The following is a 17,476-nucleotide window of genomic DNA, read 5'->3' as shown; positions in this document are numbered from 1 at the left end:
TGTGTACGTAACGAAATCTCTACAGATGTTGAATAATCATTACAGGTTACTGCCAAATACGACATCATGGTATCCCTGTTTGTACATGAATGATTTATATCCAAGAATTTTAGAAGGTATTCTCATACCACAGAAATATGCTGCTCACTGCCTCACCGCAAAAAATAATCAAAACAAATATTTCATTTCGAATGATGATGCCACTAAAGAAGTTTTTACAAGTTGATTCTCGCAAAGGACAAAACAACCACCAAAACAACTAACGCACTTTAATTACACGAACAGCATCGCTACCTGTTTCTTACAGACAGGTTCTTCTTCAAAAGACTGTTCATATTTATATTACATTTGTTCATGCTTACATTAGTTGAGTGTTGTTTAGCAAGAGGAAATGTAATATTAACATCAACGGCCGTCTGAAGATGAACCCATCGGTTCAAAATCGGTAACGCCGCTATTAGTGCAAATGAGCAGCTTTATTAACAGTGTCCAGTTGCTGTTTTCTTCTTTGCAAGATCAGCTTGTACTTTGTACACACTCACGGTCTCAAAAATGTCAGTTTTCGAAAAGTTACAGGAAGACAGATTTTGTTCCAAGTGCCGTTAGTAATGAGGCTCTATGTGTTTTTCGTGATAATACAGAAATGCAACATTAGGTGTTTAGCTAGTAGAAATTCAGACAACGAAAACACCTTTTCATAGCTTTTACATTTTGGAACTCCAGAGTGAAACACAGATTGGCACAATGACCATGCGCCACCAGCTAACGCATGTTTCCACGGTTTGGGACCTGGATCATGTCTAGGGACATTCGACAGAGTACCAGCAACACAACAGCACTGAAATGCGTTTGGTGTAAAAATGGCACTTACAACGTTTTTCATTTTTACTCTTCAAATGGTTTGCCATCATATACCCAAGAAGGAGAAACAGTTCTCTGTGCTGACAACGCAAGTATTATAAACAAGCCTACCGAATAAATATATACGCTTGAAAATATAAACAAAATTTTCTAGAAATAAGCAGTTCTCTGCAGATATATTGTCAAGCAGTTAAAATAAAACACAATATATGCATCTCTGTACTGGACCTGACCACATCACTAAACATAATACAAGAGCGCAAACCAATAAAAGAAACAGAATATTGTAAATTCTTAGGTGTTGTCTATGGCTGACACTGATCCAACATATGACCTAAGTTGGCAGTATTTACACGTCCGCGATTTATGAGATCGCTGCCGGAAAGAGTGGTTGATCTGTGGGCCAGCTACTGATGTGGCTTCTGACCTTAAGTTTACGCTCTGAAAGACTATATCGGACGTCGCTATCCTACTGGGCGTGTACGATGGAAGTGTGTGCTCTTGTGGTGACTGAAGCGATCCTGGGTTGCTCTTGCTGTTCGTGTCAAAAGGTACTATCCTATTTGCTGAGTTCCGTCTTGGATGGCAGCGAGCTCTATTGAGTCCACCGAGAGACTGTGTTCCTGTTTTAAAGCATACAGAGGGTCTGTTTGAGCGCTGACATTTCTGCTTGATATTTTTTTATTTTTTATTTATTTATTTACATGTCAAGTTCCGTAGGACCATATTGAGGAGCAAATCTCCAAGGTCATGGAACGAGTCAGTACATGAACTTACAACATAAAAGTAATAACAGATAAAAATAAATGTTCATGAACCTGGAAGAAAATCAGTGCATAAGTTTAAGCAAACGCTATCAGCAATACAGTGAGAATCAGCTTAATTTTTCAAGGAACTCCTCGACAGAATAGGCGGAGTGACCCATGAGGGAACTCTTCAGTTTCGATTTGAAAGCGCGTGGATTACTGCTAAGATTTTTGAATTCGAGTGGCAGCTTATTCAAATTGGATGCAGCAGTATACTGCACACCTTTTTGCACAAGAGTTAAGGAAGTCCGATCCAAATGGAGGTTTGATTTCTGCCGAGTATTAAACGAGTGAAAGCTGCTTATTGTTGGAAATAAACTAATATTGGTAACAAGAAACGACAATAAGGAATATACATATTGAGAGGCCAATGTCAAAATACCCAGACTCGTGAACAGAGGTCGACAAAAGGTTCGTGAACTTACACCACTTATTGCCCGAACCGCTCGTTCCTGAGCCAAAACTATCCTTCTAGAATGGGAAGAGTTACCCCAAAACATAGTACCATACGACATAAGTGAATGAAAATAAGCAAAGTACACTAATTTACGTGTCGAAGTATCACTCACTTTCGATACCGTTCGAATAGTGAAAATGGCAGTATTAAGTCTTTGAACAAGATCCAGAACGTGGGCTTTCCACGACAGCTTAATATCTATCTGAACACCAAGGAATTTGAACTGTTCAGTTTCACTAATCATATGCCCGTTCTGTGAGATTAAAACGTCAGGTTTTGTTGAATTGTGTGTTAGAAACTGTAAAAACTGAGTCTTACTGTGATTTAACGTTAGTTTATTTTCTGCAAGCCACGAACTGAGGTCATGTACTGCACTACTTGAAACCGAGCCATGTTGTACACAACATCCTTTACTACCAAGCCAGTGTCATCAGCAAACAGAAATATTTTAGAGTTACCCATAATACTAGAGGGCATATCATTTATATAAATAAGGAACAGGAGCGGCCCCAACACTGATCCCTGGGGCACACCACACTTGACAGCACCCCACTCAGATCACAGCTGTCATCAACATTGTGAATAATGACCTTTTGCTGCCTGTTGCTAAAGTAAGAGGTGAACCAATTGTGAGCTACTCCCCTTATTCCATAATGATCCAACTTATGGAGCAATATTGTGAGATCAACACAGTCAAATGCATTTGTTAAATCAAAAAATACGCCAAGCGTTCGAAACTTTTTGTTTAGCCCATCCAGTACCTCACAGAAAAAAGAGAATATAGCATTTTCAGTTGTCAAACGACTTCTAAAGCCGAACTGTACATTTGATAGCAAATCGTGTGATATAAAATGATCAATTAACCTTACATACACAGCCTTTTCGATAACTTTTGCGTACACTGATGGCATAGAAATAGGTCTAAAATTATCTGCATTATCCCTTTCTCACTTTTTATAAAGCAGCTTTATTACTGAGAACTTTAATCGCTCAGGAAACTGACCATTCCTAAAGGAAAAATTACAAATATGGCTAAATACAGGGCTAACATGTGCAGCACAGTACTTTAATATTCTACTAGACACTCCATCATAACCATGAGAGTCCTTAGTCTTCAGTGATTTAATTATTGACTCAATCTCCCTCTTGTCTGTATCACAGAGGAATATTTCAGACGTCAATCTCGGAAATGCATTTGCTAAGAAATTTATATGATTTCCTGTAGAAACTAAATTTGTATTTAATTCACCAGCAATGTTCAGAAAATGGTTGTTAAATACTGTACGTATATCTGATTTATCAGTAACAGAAATATTATTGCTGCGTACTGACTTTATGTCATCAACTTTGTGCTGCTGACCAGACACTTCCTTCACAACTGACCATATGGCTTTAATTTCATCCTGTGAATTAGGTATTCTATTTGCATACCACAAACTTTTTGCCTTGCTAATAACATTTTTAAGCACCTTACAATACTGTTTGTAATGGACTACCGTAGCTTGATTGTGACTACTTCTAACATTTTGATATAATTCCCGCTTTGTTCTACATGATATCCTTATCCCACTAGTCAGCCAACCGGGCTGACCCCGTTTAGAATGTTCTAATGGAAAGCAACTCTCAAAGAGCATGAGAAATGTGTTATGGAAAGCATTGTATTTATCATCTATATTATCGGCACTATAAACATCTTGCCACTCTTGTTCCTTGACAGGTTTTGAAAAACTCTCTATTGCTGTTGGATTAACTTTCCTACGTAGATTGTAATTAAATACGACGTTGGTTTGAGTACAAAAACCTTTTAATGTTAAAATTTGTGCATCATGATCTGAAATGCCATTGACCCTTTTACTAAGAGAATGCCCATCTAGTAATGAAGAATGAATAAAAATATTGTCTATGACTGTGCTACTGTTCCCCTGCACCCTAGTTGAGAAAAACACAGTTTGCATCAGATAATATGAATTTAGGAGATCTACCAACATCCTTTTTCTTGCACAATCATATACAAAATTAATATTGAAGTCACGACATATAACTACTTTCTCGTACTTCCTACAAAGTGAATCAAGAACCCTCTCTATCTTAAGCAAAAATGCTCTGAAGTCGGAGTTAGGGGATCTATAAACAACTGCAATTAGAAGTTTAGTTTCACTAAATTCAACTAATGCTGCACAACTTTCAAATATCTGTTCAGTGCAGTGTCGTAATAGTCTATGTACTCAAATGAAATACTGTTTTTTACGTACAGAGCCACTCCCCCACCCCGCAAGGAACTCCTTGAGAAACAGCCAGCTAATCTGTAGCCTGGTAAAGGAAGCCTCTGAATTATCAAATTATTTAAGTGGTGCTCTGATATACCAATAATTTCGGAGTTAACATCTATTAGCAGTTCACTAACTTTATATCTAATACCTCATATTTTGATGAAATATGCTAATTCCTTCTCTACTTGGAAACATTACATCCTCTGGAGGTGAGCCCTTAGTTAGAGGCACTTCCTTTAAGCAGGTATACCTATCAGCTGACTTCAGTCTAAAAAAGGTGCAGCTCTAACACCAACTACTACAGGATTTTTTCCATGAGTGACACCACCACTACCACCACCACCCACTACACTGTCACCTATAAGCTTAGCCAGCCTCCCTTCCCATACCTATTGAGATGCAGGCCATGCCTAGTGAAACCCCATCTACTGATAGACCCAACTGGCACCTCTGAGATGTGATCCATGCCCTCCGCCATCAGCGCCCTCCCCAGCCCAACATTAACGCGCCTAACAGCCGCATTAAGGTGAGGCCGATCATGACGCTGAAACAGTTGCACGAAATGCACATTAGTGCCACCAGTTTGAGTAGCTATCTTAACCAAGTCACCACTGACATCATATTCCCCGTCCCTATCGATACTGTTCCCTGCTCCAACCACTATCACTACCTGATCCTCTTTCGTAAAATTCTTACATAACTCCCCTACGCTTTCAGTCACCTGAATCCGAGTTGCATTCACCTGGTTAACTATCAGTTACTGTGGTATATACTGATATTTACGCTGGCTTGCAGTTTTTGTGAATGGAAAAAGTCTTGACCTGCCTTGATATTGAGAACATTGATTACTGGCTATCTTTGATATGTTGCAGGTTCGATTCCCTTTATATTTATTACTTGAAAGAATTGATGTGCTATATGCCTGCCTGTTTCACAGGAACAATGATTTCTAAACCCATGTTGACTGTGTGTCAATAGACCGTTTCCTTCGAGGTGATTCATAATGTTTGAACACAATATATGTTCTAAAATCCTGCTGCATATCGACGTTAACGGTATGGGTCTGTAATTTAGTGGATTACTCCTACTACATTTCTTGAATATTGCTGTGACCTGTGGAACTTTCCAGTCTTTGGGTAAGGATCTTTCATCGAGCGAACGGTTGTAAATGATTGTTAAGTGTGGAGCTAATGCATCAGCATACTCCGAAAGGAACCTAATTGGTATACAGTCTGGACCAGAAGACTTGCTTTTATTATGGGATTTGAGTTGCTTCACTACTGCGAGGATAGTTACTTCTACGTTACTCATGTTGGCAGCTGTTCTCGATTCGAATTCTGGAATATCTACTTCGTCTTCTCTTTTGAAGGCATTTCGGAAGGTTGTGTTTAATAAATCTGCTTTGGCAGCACTTTACCAACCGGTAAAATGTGCCTGCGGCTCTCTTTGTCGCTATGATCCAAAGGTACTGAATCAGTGTGAGTTGAACAGACACGCAGGATGCATCGCAGACGTAAGTGCTAACCGTACCATCAAATCAGTGAGTCTGAAAGAGAGCGCATTATTAGCATGAAAGAATGTGATGCGTCCATGCGGGAATTTGCTGCTCCTGCCGGATGAAGTGTTTCGGCAGTACAACGAGTGTGTGCAGAATGGTTCACAGAAGGACGTATAACACGACGAGATGGGTCAGGTCGCACCATATAGCCCCCCCCCCCCCCTCCCCCGTTGAGAAGATCGATACCTCATCCGAATGACATTGCAGGACCGATCATTATCCTCCTCGGCTCTGGTGGAATACTGGAACAGTGGATCATATCGTTCACTATCATGGATGACAGACCGTCGCCGTTTCTTATGGCATGGGTTACGTGCACGTCGTCCACTTCTCCACCTACCTTCGAGGAATGTGCAGAAACACGCTAGACGGCAATGGTGTATGGAATGACGTCACTGGGGACAGGACTGGCATCATACGGTGTTTTTGGACGAACCCAGGTTCCAGGTTCTATTTGTTTGAAAATGATGGCCGCATTTTGGTTCGCTGCAGGCAGGGACAGCGGCATCACGGTGAGTGCATTCACGCAAGACTTACAGCGCCAATCAAGGCGTTATGGTGTCCATGCTCTTAGGTACGATCACGAATCACAGGTGGTGCATGTCCATGGCACTGTGACCATTGTGACCTGCGTGAAGACATCTACATCTACATCTACATTTATACTCCGCAAGCCACCCAACGGTGTGTGGCGGAGGGCACTTTACGTGCCACTGTCATTACCTCCCTTTCCTGTTCCAGTCGCGTATGATTCGCGGGAAGAACGACTGTCTGAAAGCCTCCGTGCGCGCTCTAATCTCTCTAATTTTACATTCGTGATCTCCTCGGGAGGTATAAGTAGGGGGAAGCAATATATTCGATACCTCATCCAGAAACGCACCCTCTCGAAACCTGGCGAGCAAGCTACACCGCGATGCAGAGCACCTCTCTTGCAGAGTCTGCCACTTGAGTTTATTAAACATCTCCGTAATGCTATCACGGTTACCAAATAACCCTGTGACGAAACGCGCCGCTCTTCTTTGGATCTTCTCTACCTCCTCCGTCAACCCGATCTGGTACGGATCCCACACTGATGAGCAATACTCAACTATAGGTCGAACGAGTGTTTTGTAAGCCACCTCCTTTGTTGATAGACTACATTTTCTAAGCACTCTCCCAATGAATCTCAACCTGGTACCCGCCTTACCAACAATTAATTTTATATGATCATTCCACTTCAAATCGTTCCTGCGACCTGTAGCCATACCCTTTCCGCACATCGCCCCAGATGACATTTTGCAGCACGACAGTGTACGAACACATACCGCTGCACAAACGCCTGTCTTCGTGGCGTCACAGGGTAGCAGTCCTTTTCCCTGGCCCGACAGATCACCAGATCTGACGCCACTCAAAACTGTGTGCGATATGGTGCAGCGCTGTGATCGATGACAACCACCACAGATGAGTCTTCGACCCACGTGAATGCAGCACGGATGGCCATTCGTGCCTTATACGCAACGATATCATCACTCGTGGAATAAATTATCAGAATCCATGACGGACCCTGTGTCTACTAGGCAACAGGTCACATGCTGAACCGAGGTGACTGAAATAGTAATCATTTCCGCAGAACATGATAACGTACATGTCCTGTGAATAAGAACGTCCGATCTCTAGTCGTTCAAAGTGTTGTGTTCTTTCTGAACATGAGTGTGTCCATTGTGCTTGGTGTTACAAATATTGTAAGAGGAAATAATCTGCATTGCACGGCTTAGACCGTGTGCTTAAGGGATTTATCTCTGCCACACATTCTGGTCGTGCGTTGTTAACTGTGGCAGGTCTTACGAGGCGGGGTAAACTTCCTTGATACTGACATTTTTTTTAAAGGAGAAAGAAAAGGCTGCAGCGCCAAATATTAAACTTGTTTTTTCACACATTGAATTCTAAGGTTAGCTTCGGCGCGGTACAGAGGCAGCGACTGGTTCTGACATTTCATATTTATTACTTTCTTAAATTCAGGCCGTTGCGTCTTAGTTTCATGGTAGTTTAAATGTTGAGTCAGCCTAGTGGGGCATGTTTGTAATGTTCTTCTGAAAGGTTACGGAAAATTGTATTTGACTTATTTGCGCCTTTTACTCTTCTCCCAAGCTGTCCGCATTGTTAGTATGTATAGTCTGTGATTTAAATTATAATAAAGTTTACTCGTAATTTGACATTAGAGGTTTCCAGTTTTATGAGCTTCTCTATAAACAGTTATAATTTGATAAAAGGCCCTGTTTCGTTTTATAACTGTTGTTAGTATCCAAAATGTTGCACCCTTCGTTTAATGTATTTGTTGCTGATCTCAGAAATTGTTTCTCTTAGTATATATAGTGTTTTCTAAATGGTAATAAAATGTGACAAATGGTGATGATGTGTTCTTAAAACCTTGTCCCAGTTCTTTCACATGTTTGGTTTTGGTTAAGTCGCACTCTGAAAGGTCCCATTTCATGAGTAGCCCATGACTAAAATGTGAATAATGAGTCATAACCGTAGTTAGTCAAAAAATTGGCTCTGAGCACTATGGGACTTAACTTCTGAGGTCATCAGTCCCATAGAACTTAGAACTACTTAAACCTAACTAACCTAAGGACATCACACACATCCATGCCCGAGGCAGGATTCGAACCTGCGACCGTAACGGTCGCTCGGCTCCAGACTGTAGCGCCTAGAACCGCACGGCCACTCCGGTCGGCCGCAGTTAGTCAACTCATACAAAACGCCTGGGTATCATATTTTACGAGGAGATGATATGGAACCATCACATAGGCTCATTTGTGGGTAAAGAAGGTGGTAGAGTTTGGTTCATTCGTAGGGTACGGCGAAAACTCAGTCAATCTACAAAGGAAGTTGCCTACCAAGAACCCATTGTACCAATACACGGCATAAAATATTAAATATATTTAATCGTGCGACGACAAGTGAGACACAAAATAAGTAAAACGAAAATTGTAAGAATCTCTGAAAATGCGCGTGTAATTAGCTGGCATAACGGTAATTTGTTATGAAATGAAATAATAATGGTACAAACAGGCTCTGTAAGATAACTATAAGGAACTAGAGAAGACCAGCGTTATTACTGACTGTCGTTCTAGTCTCGAAGCTAAAGCATGCTACGGCGGCCATTTTGCACTGTAAGTTGTAAATTTTAAGTAATATATGATAATTTATGATGATCGTGCATTTTTCTTTCATATGCCAAGTGACCTTCATGCAGAAGTAAATTTGTGAGGTTTTCAGTACCCTGGATAATTAACAAGAACGGCCGAACAATCGACCATTCTTGGCAGACATCTTGCGTAGGAATAATTTCATTGCGTTCTGTCATCAATGGACTCTTTAAAGGACTCGCATCATAATTATTAAGAAAAAGAAAGTGAATATATTAATTTATGTCGTATGAAGGTAAAAACTAAGAACATTCAGTTAAGTTCAGACATTGGCCGCTTCTCGGCAAGATGAAGATTATTACGTTTAAAAAAGGGAAATACTTTCTTTCATTGAAAGGTTTATTTTAATTAAATTTCACTAGAGTAAAGATATCCTGCGGCAACATTTTAATGTGATAACGTGAAACACAATCCCTGAGATTATGTTTATGTTTTTTGTCAGTATGAACGCTCCACGTAGACATAAGTTTTAACAAATTCTAAAAGCGCCTCACGCAGTCATATATTAACAAGGCGGTGAGTCTCGCGCTATTAAATAATCAGATCTCAGAGAACTATTTTATGAAAGTACAGATTCCGGTCCACCATATTATCATGATTCTTTCTTGTGTCCGCTCCGCGAAAAAAGTACTGTATTCACGGTACAGCCGCGCGTAAATATCACTAAAGTTAGGCGGTAATATTATCTTACACTCTTTTCGTCACATTCGTTGGGTACACCGTAAGTATACTTGAGACCGTGACCGGACCGGCGAGGTAGCGGTACACCGTGTAAACTATCATACAATATTGCTCAAGTGTGTGAAATCCGTACCAAGTATGACTAATTGGGGATAGCGAACATGTACAACGAAGAGCAACTCGAACGGTCACATGTTTGGATTGCGATGGGTGAGGGGGCATACAAATTCATTCGTGTCCGCAGGATGTTCATCAGACTGCTCTGGTGCTATTGGGTTCCTATGGTGTCTACATTGTTTGGCTACGCAGGATGTTCATCAGACTGCTCTGGTGCTATTGGGTTCCTATGGTGTCTACATTGTTTGGCTAGAGATGGAGAACGTGTGTGTCTTGCTGTAGTCGAGCGAACGGCTGCCATCGCTGGATAGTAGGTTTCTACATTATTCGTAATTAAGGGAGGTAATGGAGTTAGTTTGCTGACAGACCGTACACTCGAGCACCCAAAGTGTTGTTAGTCACACTGGTTACACTAATACATGAATCACACGGAAATACGGCACTTATGTGAAACAAATGCGTGGTTACCAAATGCCTCGCTTAACAACTGTCAAATGAAAGTCATTTTACCTCTAGGGACTGTTTTTTATTAATTCACGTACATAGCAGTGGCACACTTGGAACTCTGAAATAGTTGATGAGTTGACTGTATCCGCTAAATTTCACCCGAGACAGTATTTTAGAATAAGTAAAGGGTAATTGTGGTATATAATAGCTCCGTTCTATCTTATTTTGCCATGATATCATTTAAGCCTGATCGATCAACAGGAACTGTTAGTAATGTAATTTTTTTTGTATCAATCGCAAAGTATTTTTACAAACTTGCGTCCGATTCAATTCATTGTGCACTAACCTCAGATCAAAAAAGAGAGAACCAACAGGAAACAGGAGAAGCCCGATGAGAATATTTGTTTCATACTTTGATAAATATTACTCGTTTTCTCACTGGGGTTTCACTGTTTCTTGTTTGTTCTCTAGTAGTTTGATATGATAATGATGCATAAGGCATTGAAACTGGTCTTATGTTTATGATAGAGACGGAATACTTTTATATTACTAACAGTATTGCGATCGCTACATCTCAGAGAGGATGTCACCATTTTAGTCGCAAAAAAAATTTTGTAGATCTTCGATGAGACGTTTTACATCCCATTTCACTACGTTACTGCGTAAACTAAATTAATAGCTTACATTGTTTTCCCCTTCCTTTAAAAAAGTAAATGTGAATGTAATCGTAAAAATCGTAGAAGTTCTTAAAATAACTTGTGTAAAAATGATTGTTTTTTGACAAAACGTCGAAGTACCGAGGATTAAATAGTTGCTGTAGTAATCGGTCCGATATTTATTCAGGAATCCTAAGTTAGACTGTGCAACGTTAAGGGACAATAAATTAACATCAAAATAACACAAAGAGAATAGCAAGAAGAAAACATGTCTCTTTGGCGTACCTTCGGAAACGGTTCACCGACGACGTGGCAGAACATTGAAGCGTCTTCACCCGGCCTTCTGGATTGTATTCGTGGTGTGACCTTTACTTCAGGTATAGCTGAAACAAATGCAAACAATAGTCGGTGTAATTTATGTGTTTAGAGTGTTTTCACAATCAATCAGGAGCTGCAGGGTCTATTGCTTACATGTGTTTTCCATGTACAATCTTAAGAACTAGCATGCTACCAGAAATCAATTACTGTGGTATCTAGAGTGATAGTGTAGTAGCAAAATTACATTACGACATAGTAGTCAAGATTTGGAAGTCAATACCTTGGGGACAGAAGAACGTTCAATGTGTTCACAGACCTACCTTTTCCAAATAGAAGGGTAAGGAATTTTATATCGAGAGACACAAAGTTTTGCTTAAGTCGCTGCAAACATCACCATGTTTTGTACAAAAAAGTTCATGTACTGTTAAAACTCGCACTTTTTTCTCAAATGTAAAAGTGGAACTAGACATACGCTTCTTTTTCTATTTTTTGCTGGGACAAGTTTGTCACGTTCTCAACGACGGACGTTGTCCCGGAAACAAAATTTATACGGTTCCATTCCCCCGGCTCCGATCAAGGTTTTCGGCTGGTTACCGTTGGTTGTAAGGTGTATGCCGGGACTGGTATGCCCCACCCATTTATTCCCAATTTGGATCTCCCATTTGCTCCACCATCAGCCTGACTGATAACTGGCTGAACAGAACTGCGACTTATTAATGGGCTGGGTCTCAAACAGCCCGCTTCGTTCTTGAGAATAAAAAATGAAATCCATTACCTACATTCTTAGAGTCTCCAACGAATCTGCATCTACAGCTACAAACGTAGTCCTCAAGGCAGTTTGCAGTGCCTGGCAGACGCCACATGATATCGATCGTATCTGTTTTATTTAATTTCTATTCGCATACTGAGCGAGGCAGAACTGACTGCCTGCATGCCTCTGTATGAGCAAAAATCTCTCTTACTTTCAAAATCTGTATACGAAATATACGCTGGTGACAGCATAATAGTCAGACAGTGTTTTTGGAATACAAGTTCTCTAAATATACTTAGTAGGGTTTCGTGGGAAGTACATCGCCTTTCTTCCAAGGTTTGCCACTGCAACTCCTGAGCACTACCGTTACTCTTTTGTACGGGCTATGCCGACCTGTTATGGCCTTAACAGCGTTTTTCTGAACTCGTTCGATTCCCATTGTCATGATTTCTTCATACAGACTCCAAACTCTAGAACAACGAGTCGATCTACTACCGTTTGATATGCGGTTTACTCTACTGATGTAACGCACTTTCCCGTGAACTCTGAAACACATCTAAGTCTTCCATTCTCCTTCCTAATTCTGATTTTACGTAATCGACCACTTCACATCTGTTCTTAGTACCAATTTAGTGCGTATACAATGTGACAGGCTCAAAATCTTCCTCGCAAATTTTGTAATCTGATACCGCTAGGTTCTGTCTATATGTTGTAGTGATTATCGTATATTTATCCACATTTAAAGGAAGTTGCCATTTATTACACCACGTGTAAATTTTGTTCAAGTCTTTCAGCAATTTCTTACGAACTTGTAACGCCAGCACTTCTCTGTACACACCTTCATCGTCAGAAAACAACCTTATAGTACTGCTGATCCTATCTGAGAGATCGTTTAAGTATATCGAAAAACCTCCTTGAGGAGCATTTGATCTTCCTCTCGTTTTTGTGGAACAGTCGCCGTCCAGAATAAAATGCTGGATATAAAATTTATCTGCGTTGTTCGCCAATTCGAGACAAATTGTATATTGAAAATTAAGATCGCGCGCTCTGCACACTTGACGATATTAGTTCTTATTATGTACTTCATTCTGTTAGCCAAATGTTCATCAAACTACTTACATATTTAATAAGACACACCGTACAATGGCACCTCGGTTAGTAATCGACGGTTCTGTACAGTCTTTCTGGAAGCGCTTTAGACTTAAAAAAAGCAGTTTGGCGACTGTTCCACCTATTCTGCTACGCACAGACTACAACAGGACACATGTTGTTCAACCAATTAGGTCGCTCACAAAAGGGCTCACGTTGCGAGAATCTTCCAGTGTCGCTCATGCATTCTCCGTGGCAGGAGTTTGCGATATATAACAAGCGGCCTCGTAGATGTGCGTCCATACGAGAACAGCAAGTATAGTCGCTTTGATTGGCCTGTTCTCCATCGTGTAGGAAATACACGGGATGACACTGGACGCACCGTGCCTAGCTCTTATGCCCGGAGCATCTGCGTGACAGCTCTGGAAGAGCCGTCGTTTCTTTTTTGAGACACTCGGAGAACAGTAGCCGCTGGGATAAGCAGTTCACCTTCACGACGCGGCATGGCCACCATTAAAACTTCGCCCATTTAGCACCTGCCTCGTTTTTTCTATCTCATGAAGACAGCTTTACGCTGACGATGTGTAGTGCTGAGTGCTCAGTTTATCGCACGAGTGAGAGCACCAGAGTACCCTTAGCAAGGCAAACTGGGACATTCTCGAGTGGAAGTACACTCCCCCAAGTATATCGGACAGTGATTACAATATAGCTGACACTATATAGACCATAGTTCCCTCTGTTCAAGGATTAGCACCGTCGTATGGGAAAATGACTAATTTACTGAATTTGTTGAAACTGGACTCGGTTATTTACTCATTTATACACTTATTTCACTTGTCAAGGTTAGTGCCTTCTGCCTATCACTTATGTCTAATCAGACTTCTTTAGTAAGTTGACATTACAAGAGATTCAACACATGATCAGTAAATAATAATAGAATAATAATAGTAATAATACCAATAATGATATTAAAAATAATAATGTTAATAATAATAATAGATAGATAGACATAATAATGACTATACGCTATTTTTAGAAACATCAGTTTGTTAATTAATTTTTGTCGAATGTTAGTCAAAATGTCTGGCAGCAGTGTACAGGGCATCAAGATCCGTAGAAGAACTGTGGATTAAGGTTAGCAGGTCATATGGAGGCCATAAGACAGAAATAGATAGGATGGCTTCGTCGGTATCGTTGTAGGTGAAAGTGGGGGAGCTGTAATAGTCAGATTGTTTGTGCTATGATCACTGCCAGAAGGTTAGTGGGAGTGATTGTCATGTGCCACAGATTTGTCCAGGATAGATGAAGCGGTAATTAGGAAGACGGAAGGGTTCAAGGTCCCATCGTGGTGTCCTTAGTTGTGTCAGCTATCTAAGGCTTTAACTGACACACAAGCAAAGTATAGCTGGCCTAGACGCAGATCTATCAGTAAACAAGCATATTCCTTGAGCCGAAAAAGTTTCGGGACGGGATTAAAAAAAGTAGAAAAAAGTTAACGTGGTTCCTTTAATACTTCAAGTGTTCTACATAGCTACCACCACTAACATACATTCTGCAGACAACATTCATACTGTGATGTGAATCTAACAGGAAAGCCCTTCTTTGGATTGTTGTTCAAATATCGCTCACATTTGCTTGAATGTCGGTTATGTCATCAGAGTGTTGAACCTTCATGAGAATTTCTGCACTTTATCGTTTTGTGGTATGTTCGTATTGATAACACCAAGTCTCGTCAGTCGTGATTATTGTTTCCAGAACATAAGTGTCCGCGTTTTGCATTTCAAGTCGCGGCATGTGTCCATGCGTCATTATTTTTGTTAAGGACTCGAGGTGTGAGTGGCAAACTTTGGATACACTTTTCTCTTCTTCACAACGTTCTGGAGAGTATCTCCACTTAAACCTACCCTCTCACAACTGACTGGCCGTATGCACACCTGTTATTTATAATTTTTATTTAAAGCCGCCATCGTAGTTACTGCGGTGACGTCACTTGTACTCCGTCCCAATCGGCCTTGAAGGCCCAACGGTACCGACCGACTGCTGTGACATCCTGAACACACAGGCGTCACTAGAAGCGGATATAAAGGGGCGAGGTGTGGTTAGCAGACAGATCTCCCGGCCGTTGCCAGTTTTCGTGACCGGAGCCCCCAGTTTTGTCAAGTAGCTCCCCAATCGGTCTCACAAGTGCTGAGTGCTGAGTGCTATTATCGCTCGGCAGACCCGGATGGTCACCCATCCAAAAAAAGTGCTACCCGTCCCACAGCGCCTCGGTGATCTGAGGCGGAGCGGTGTTAGCACTGCGGCAAGCCGTAGGCGATCTCGCTTGTATGCCAGGAATAAAATCAGTCTCGGAACTTTTAGGGTCGCTGGAGTATGTATCAAATTCAACTGAAAAGTTGACAGCATTGCAGAAGGGTTCAGAAGTTTTCTAGTCATCAGAAAAGCGCGAAATAATAATGTTAACAGGTGAGATGGAGGAAAGAAGACAGAAGTAGATAGTATGGCTTGGATAGTGTGGTTGAAAATGATAAGGATAGAGACGCGGAGGTGCATTAGTAAGGTGGTTTGGCTATGATCTCTACCCGAATTGTGGTGGGAGTTACTGTCATGTACCAGAGACTGAACAAGGAGAAATGAAGGCATATTTAGGAAAACGGAAGGGTTGAAAGGTGCCAATGTCGGCGTACCATTCTAAGTTGTGTTTACTATGAAAGGCTTTATTGAGCACTTTTTCAGCAAAAGAAAACAGCACTATCAATACACAACTATAGAATCACAGCCCTGCTATGATAACTTTTCATAGAGCCCATAAGGTATGATATCTAGATGTGGTGGAATGATTGTGAATGAATAAAATAGGTTTTTGCTGCATCGCTTACTCGAACACCATGGATGAAGTTCTGTGGTAAATCTGGCATGTTCAGTGTCTCCCTCATGCCGTAGCCACCAAAGCAACATGCTGTCATATAAACTGGCAGTAGATGAGTGGATGCCAGCAAGACCAGCTATCTGCGGCATACATTCAGTGGACACTACGAGCCTACGCTCGATGTTCAACATACTGTATGTGGCGCGCCCTTGTGTCCACTTACTTTTGTCTTCCCGTACACGTGAATATCTTTACATTTGTTACGTAAACGTTAATATGTATTAATTCAATATTTTATGTATATGTAATTTTCTTCATTATTTGATCTGTGATATTATTTTAAAAATTATGACAGGTGAAGAAAATAGTGTGCACTTATGTGAGGGCGCTGATATATTGTTACATGGCTGACATGATAACATTCCTCATTGTTTCAGCTGTACAATTTCCGTAGTTTACTATAGGTTTCTCGCCTTGTTGAGAAACTGTACTTCACTGTACTAGGAATAAATTACTTAATAATGTTTGTTCAAACTATCGAGGAATTTGTGTTACAAACACATTAATGAGAATTTTTGCGAAAGTAATTAGAAACAAACTAGAAAAAAAAATTAGAACCCAAGAAGAACAATGTGGATTCATGGCTGAGAGATCATGTGTAGACCATATTTTCACATTACGACAGATTTTGTAGAAACAAAGGGGAAAATCAAAAAATATAGGATTAATTTTCGTAGATCTAGAAAAAGCGTATGATACCGTTCCAAGAAAATTACTTTGGAGAGCACTACATATGGCAAACATAAACCCTTCCTTGATTAAAATAATACAACAGATGTATAAAGATAACATTTGCCAAGTGGAAATCGGTAATAAACTTTCACAGAAATTTAGAACAAGCAAAAGCCTTTTACAGGGCTGTCCCATGTCACCATCATTATTTAAAACCTATATAGATATTAGCCTTAGAACATGGTCTCGTAAATGTAATAGTATGGGATTAGAAATAAGAGATGGAGTTTACCTACATCATTTTTTGTTTGCTGATGATCAAGTAGTCGTAGCACAAGATGGGGAGGATGCTAACTATATGTGCAATCAACTAGCAGTAGCAAACAAAACTTGGGGTTTGAAGATTAATTTCCAAAAAACAGAATACTTGACTAATGATTCAGATGAGCTACACATTGAAGGAAAGAAAATCAAAAAGATAAACACTTTCTGTTATTTGGGATCCAGTTTAGAAATCGAGGGAAAATCAGAGACAGAAATCAATAAAAGAATTAGTAGCGGACGGAGGGTCATTGGGATGCTTAACTCAATCTTATGGACCAGGAATGTAATGAGCAGAACTAAAAAATTAATATACAAATCCATATTAGAGAGTGTGGTTCTGTATGGAACGGAG

The 17,476-nt window shown here is 40.4% G+C and overlaps 1 protein-coding gene across 2 annotated transcripts in view; it reads right to left on the bottom strand.

The window, feature by feature from the left end:
* Window positions 1-17,476, bottom strand: part of LOC126254472 (follistatin-related protein 5-like) — a 572,842-nt gene that overhangs the window by 67,073 nt on the left and 488,293 nt on the right. For both annotated transcript variants that reach the window (XM_049955314.1, XM_049955315.1), the window contains exon 9: window positions 11,327-11,424. In XM_049955314.1, the coding sequence (XP_049811271.1) occupies window positions 11,327-11,424 (98 nt within the window). The remainder of the gene's footprint in view (window positions 1-11,326; window positions 11,425-17,476) is intronic.

This window comes from Schistocerca nitens, chromosome 1 (assembly GCF_023898315.1).
Source record: "Schistocerca nitens isolate TAMUIC-IGC-003100 chromosome 1, iqSchNite1.1, whole genome shotgun sequence".
In the NCBI taxonomy this organism is placed as follows: Eukaryota; Metazoa; Arthropoda; class Insecta; order Orthoptera; family Acrididae; genus Schistocerca; species Schistocerca nitens.
The sequence above is the reverse complement of the archived record's forward strand: the minus strand, read 5'-3'. Positions and strand labels throughout refer to the sequence as shown.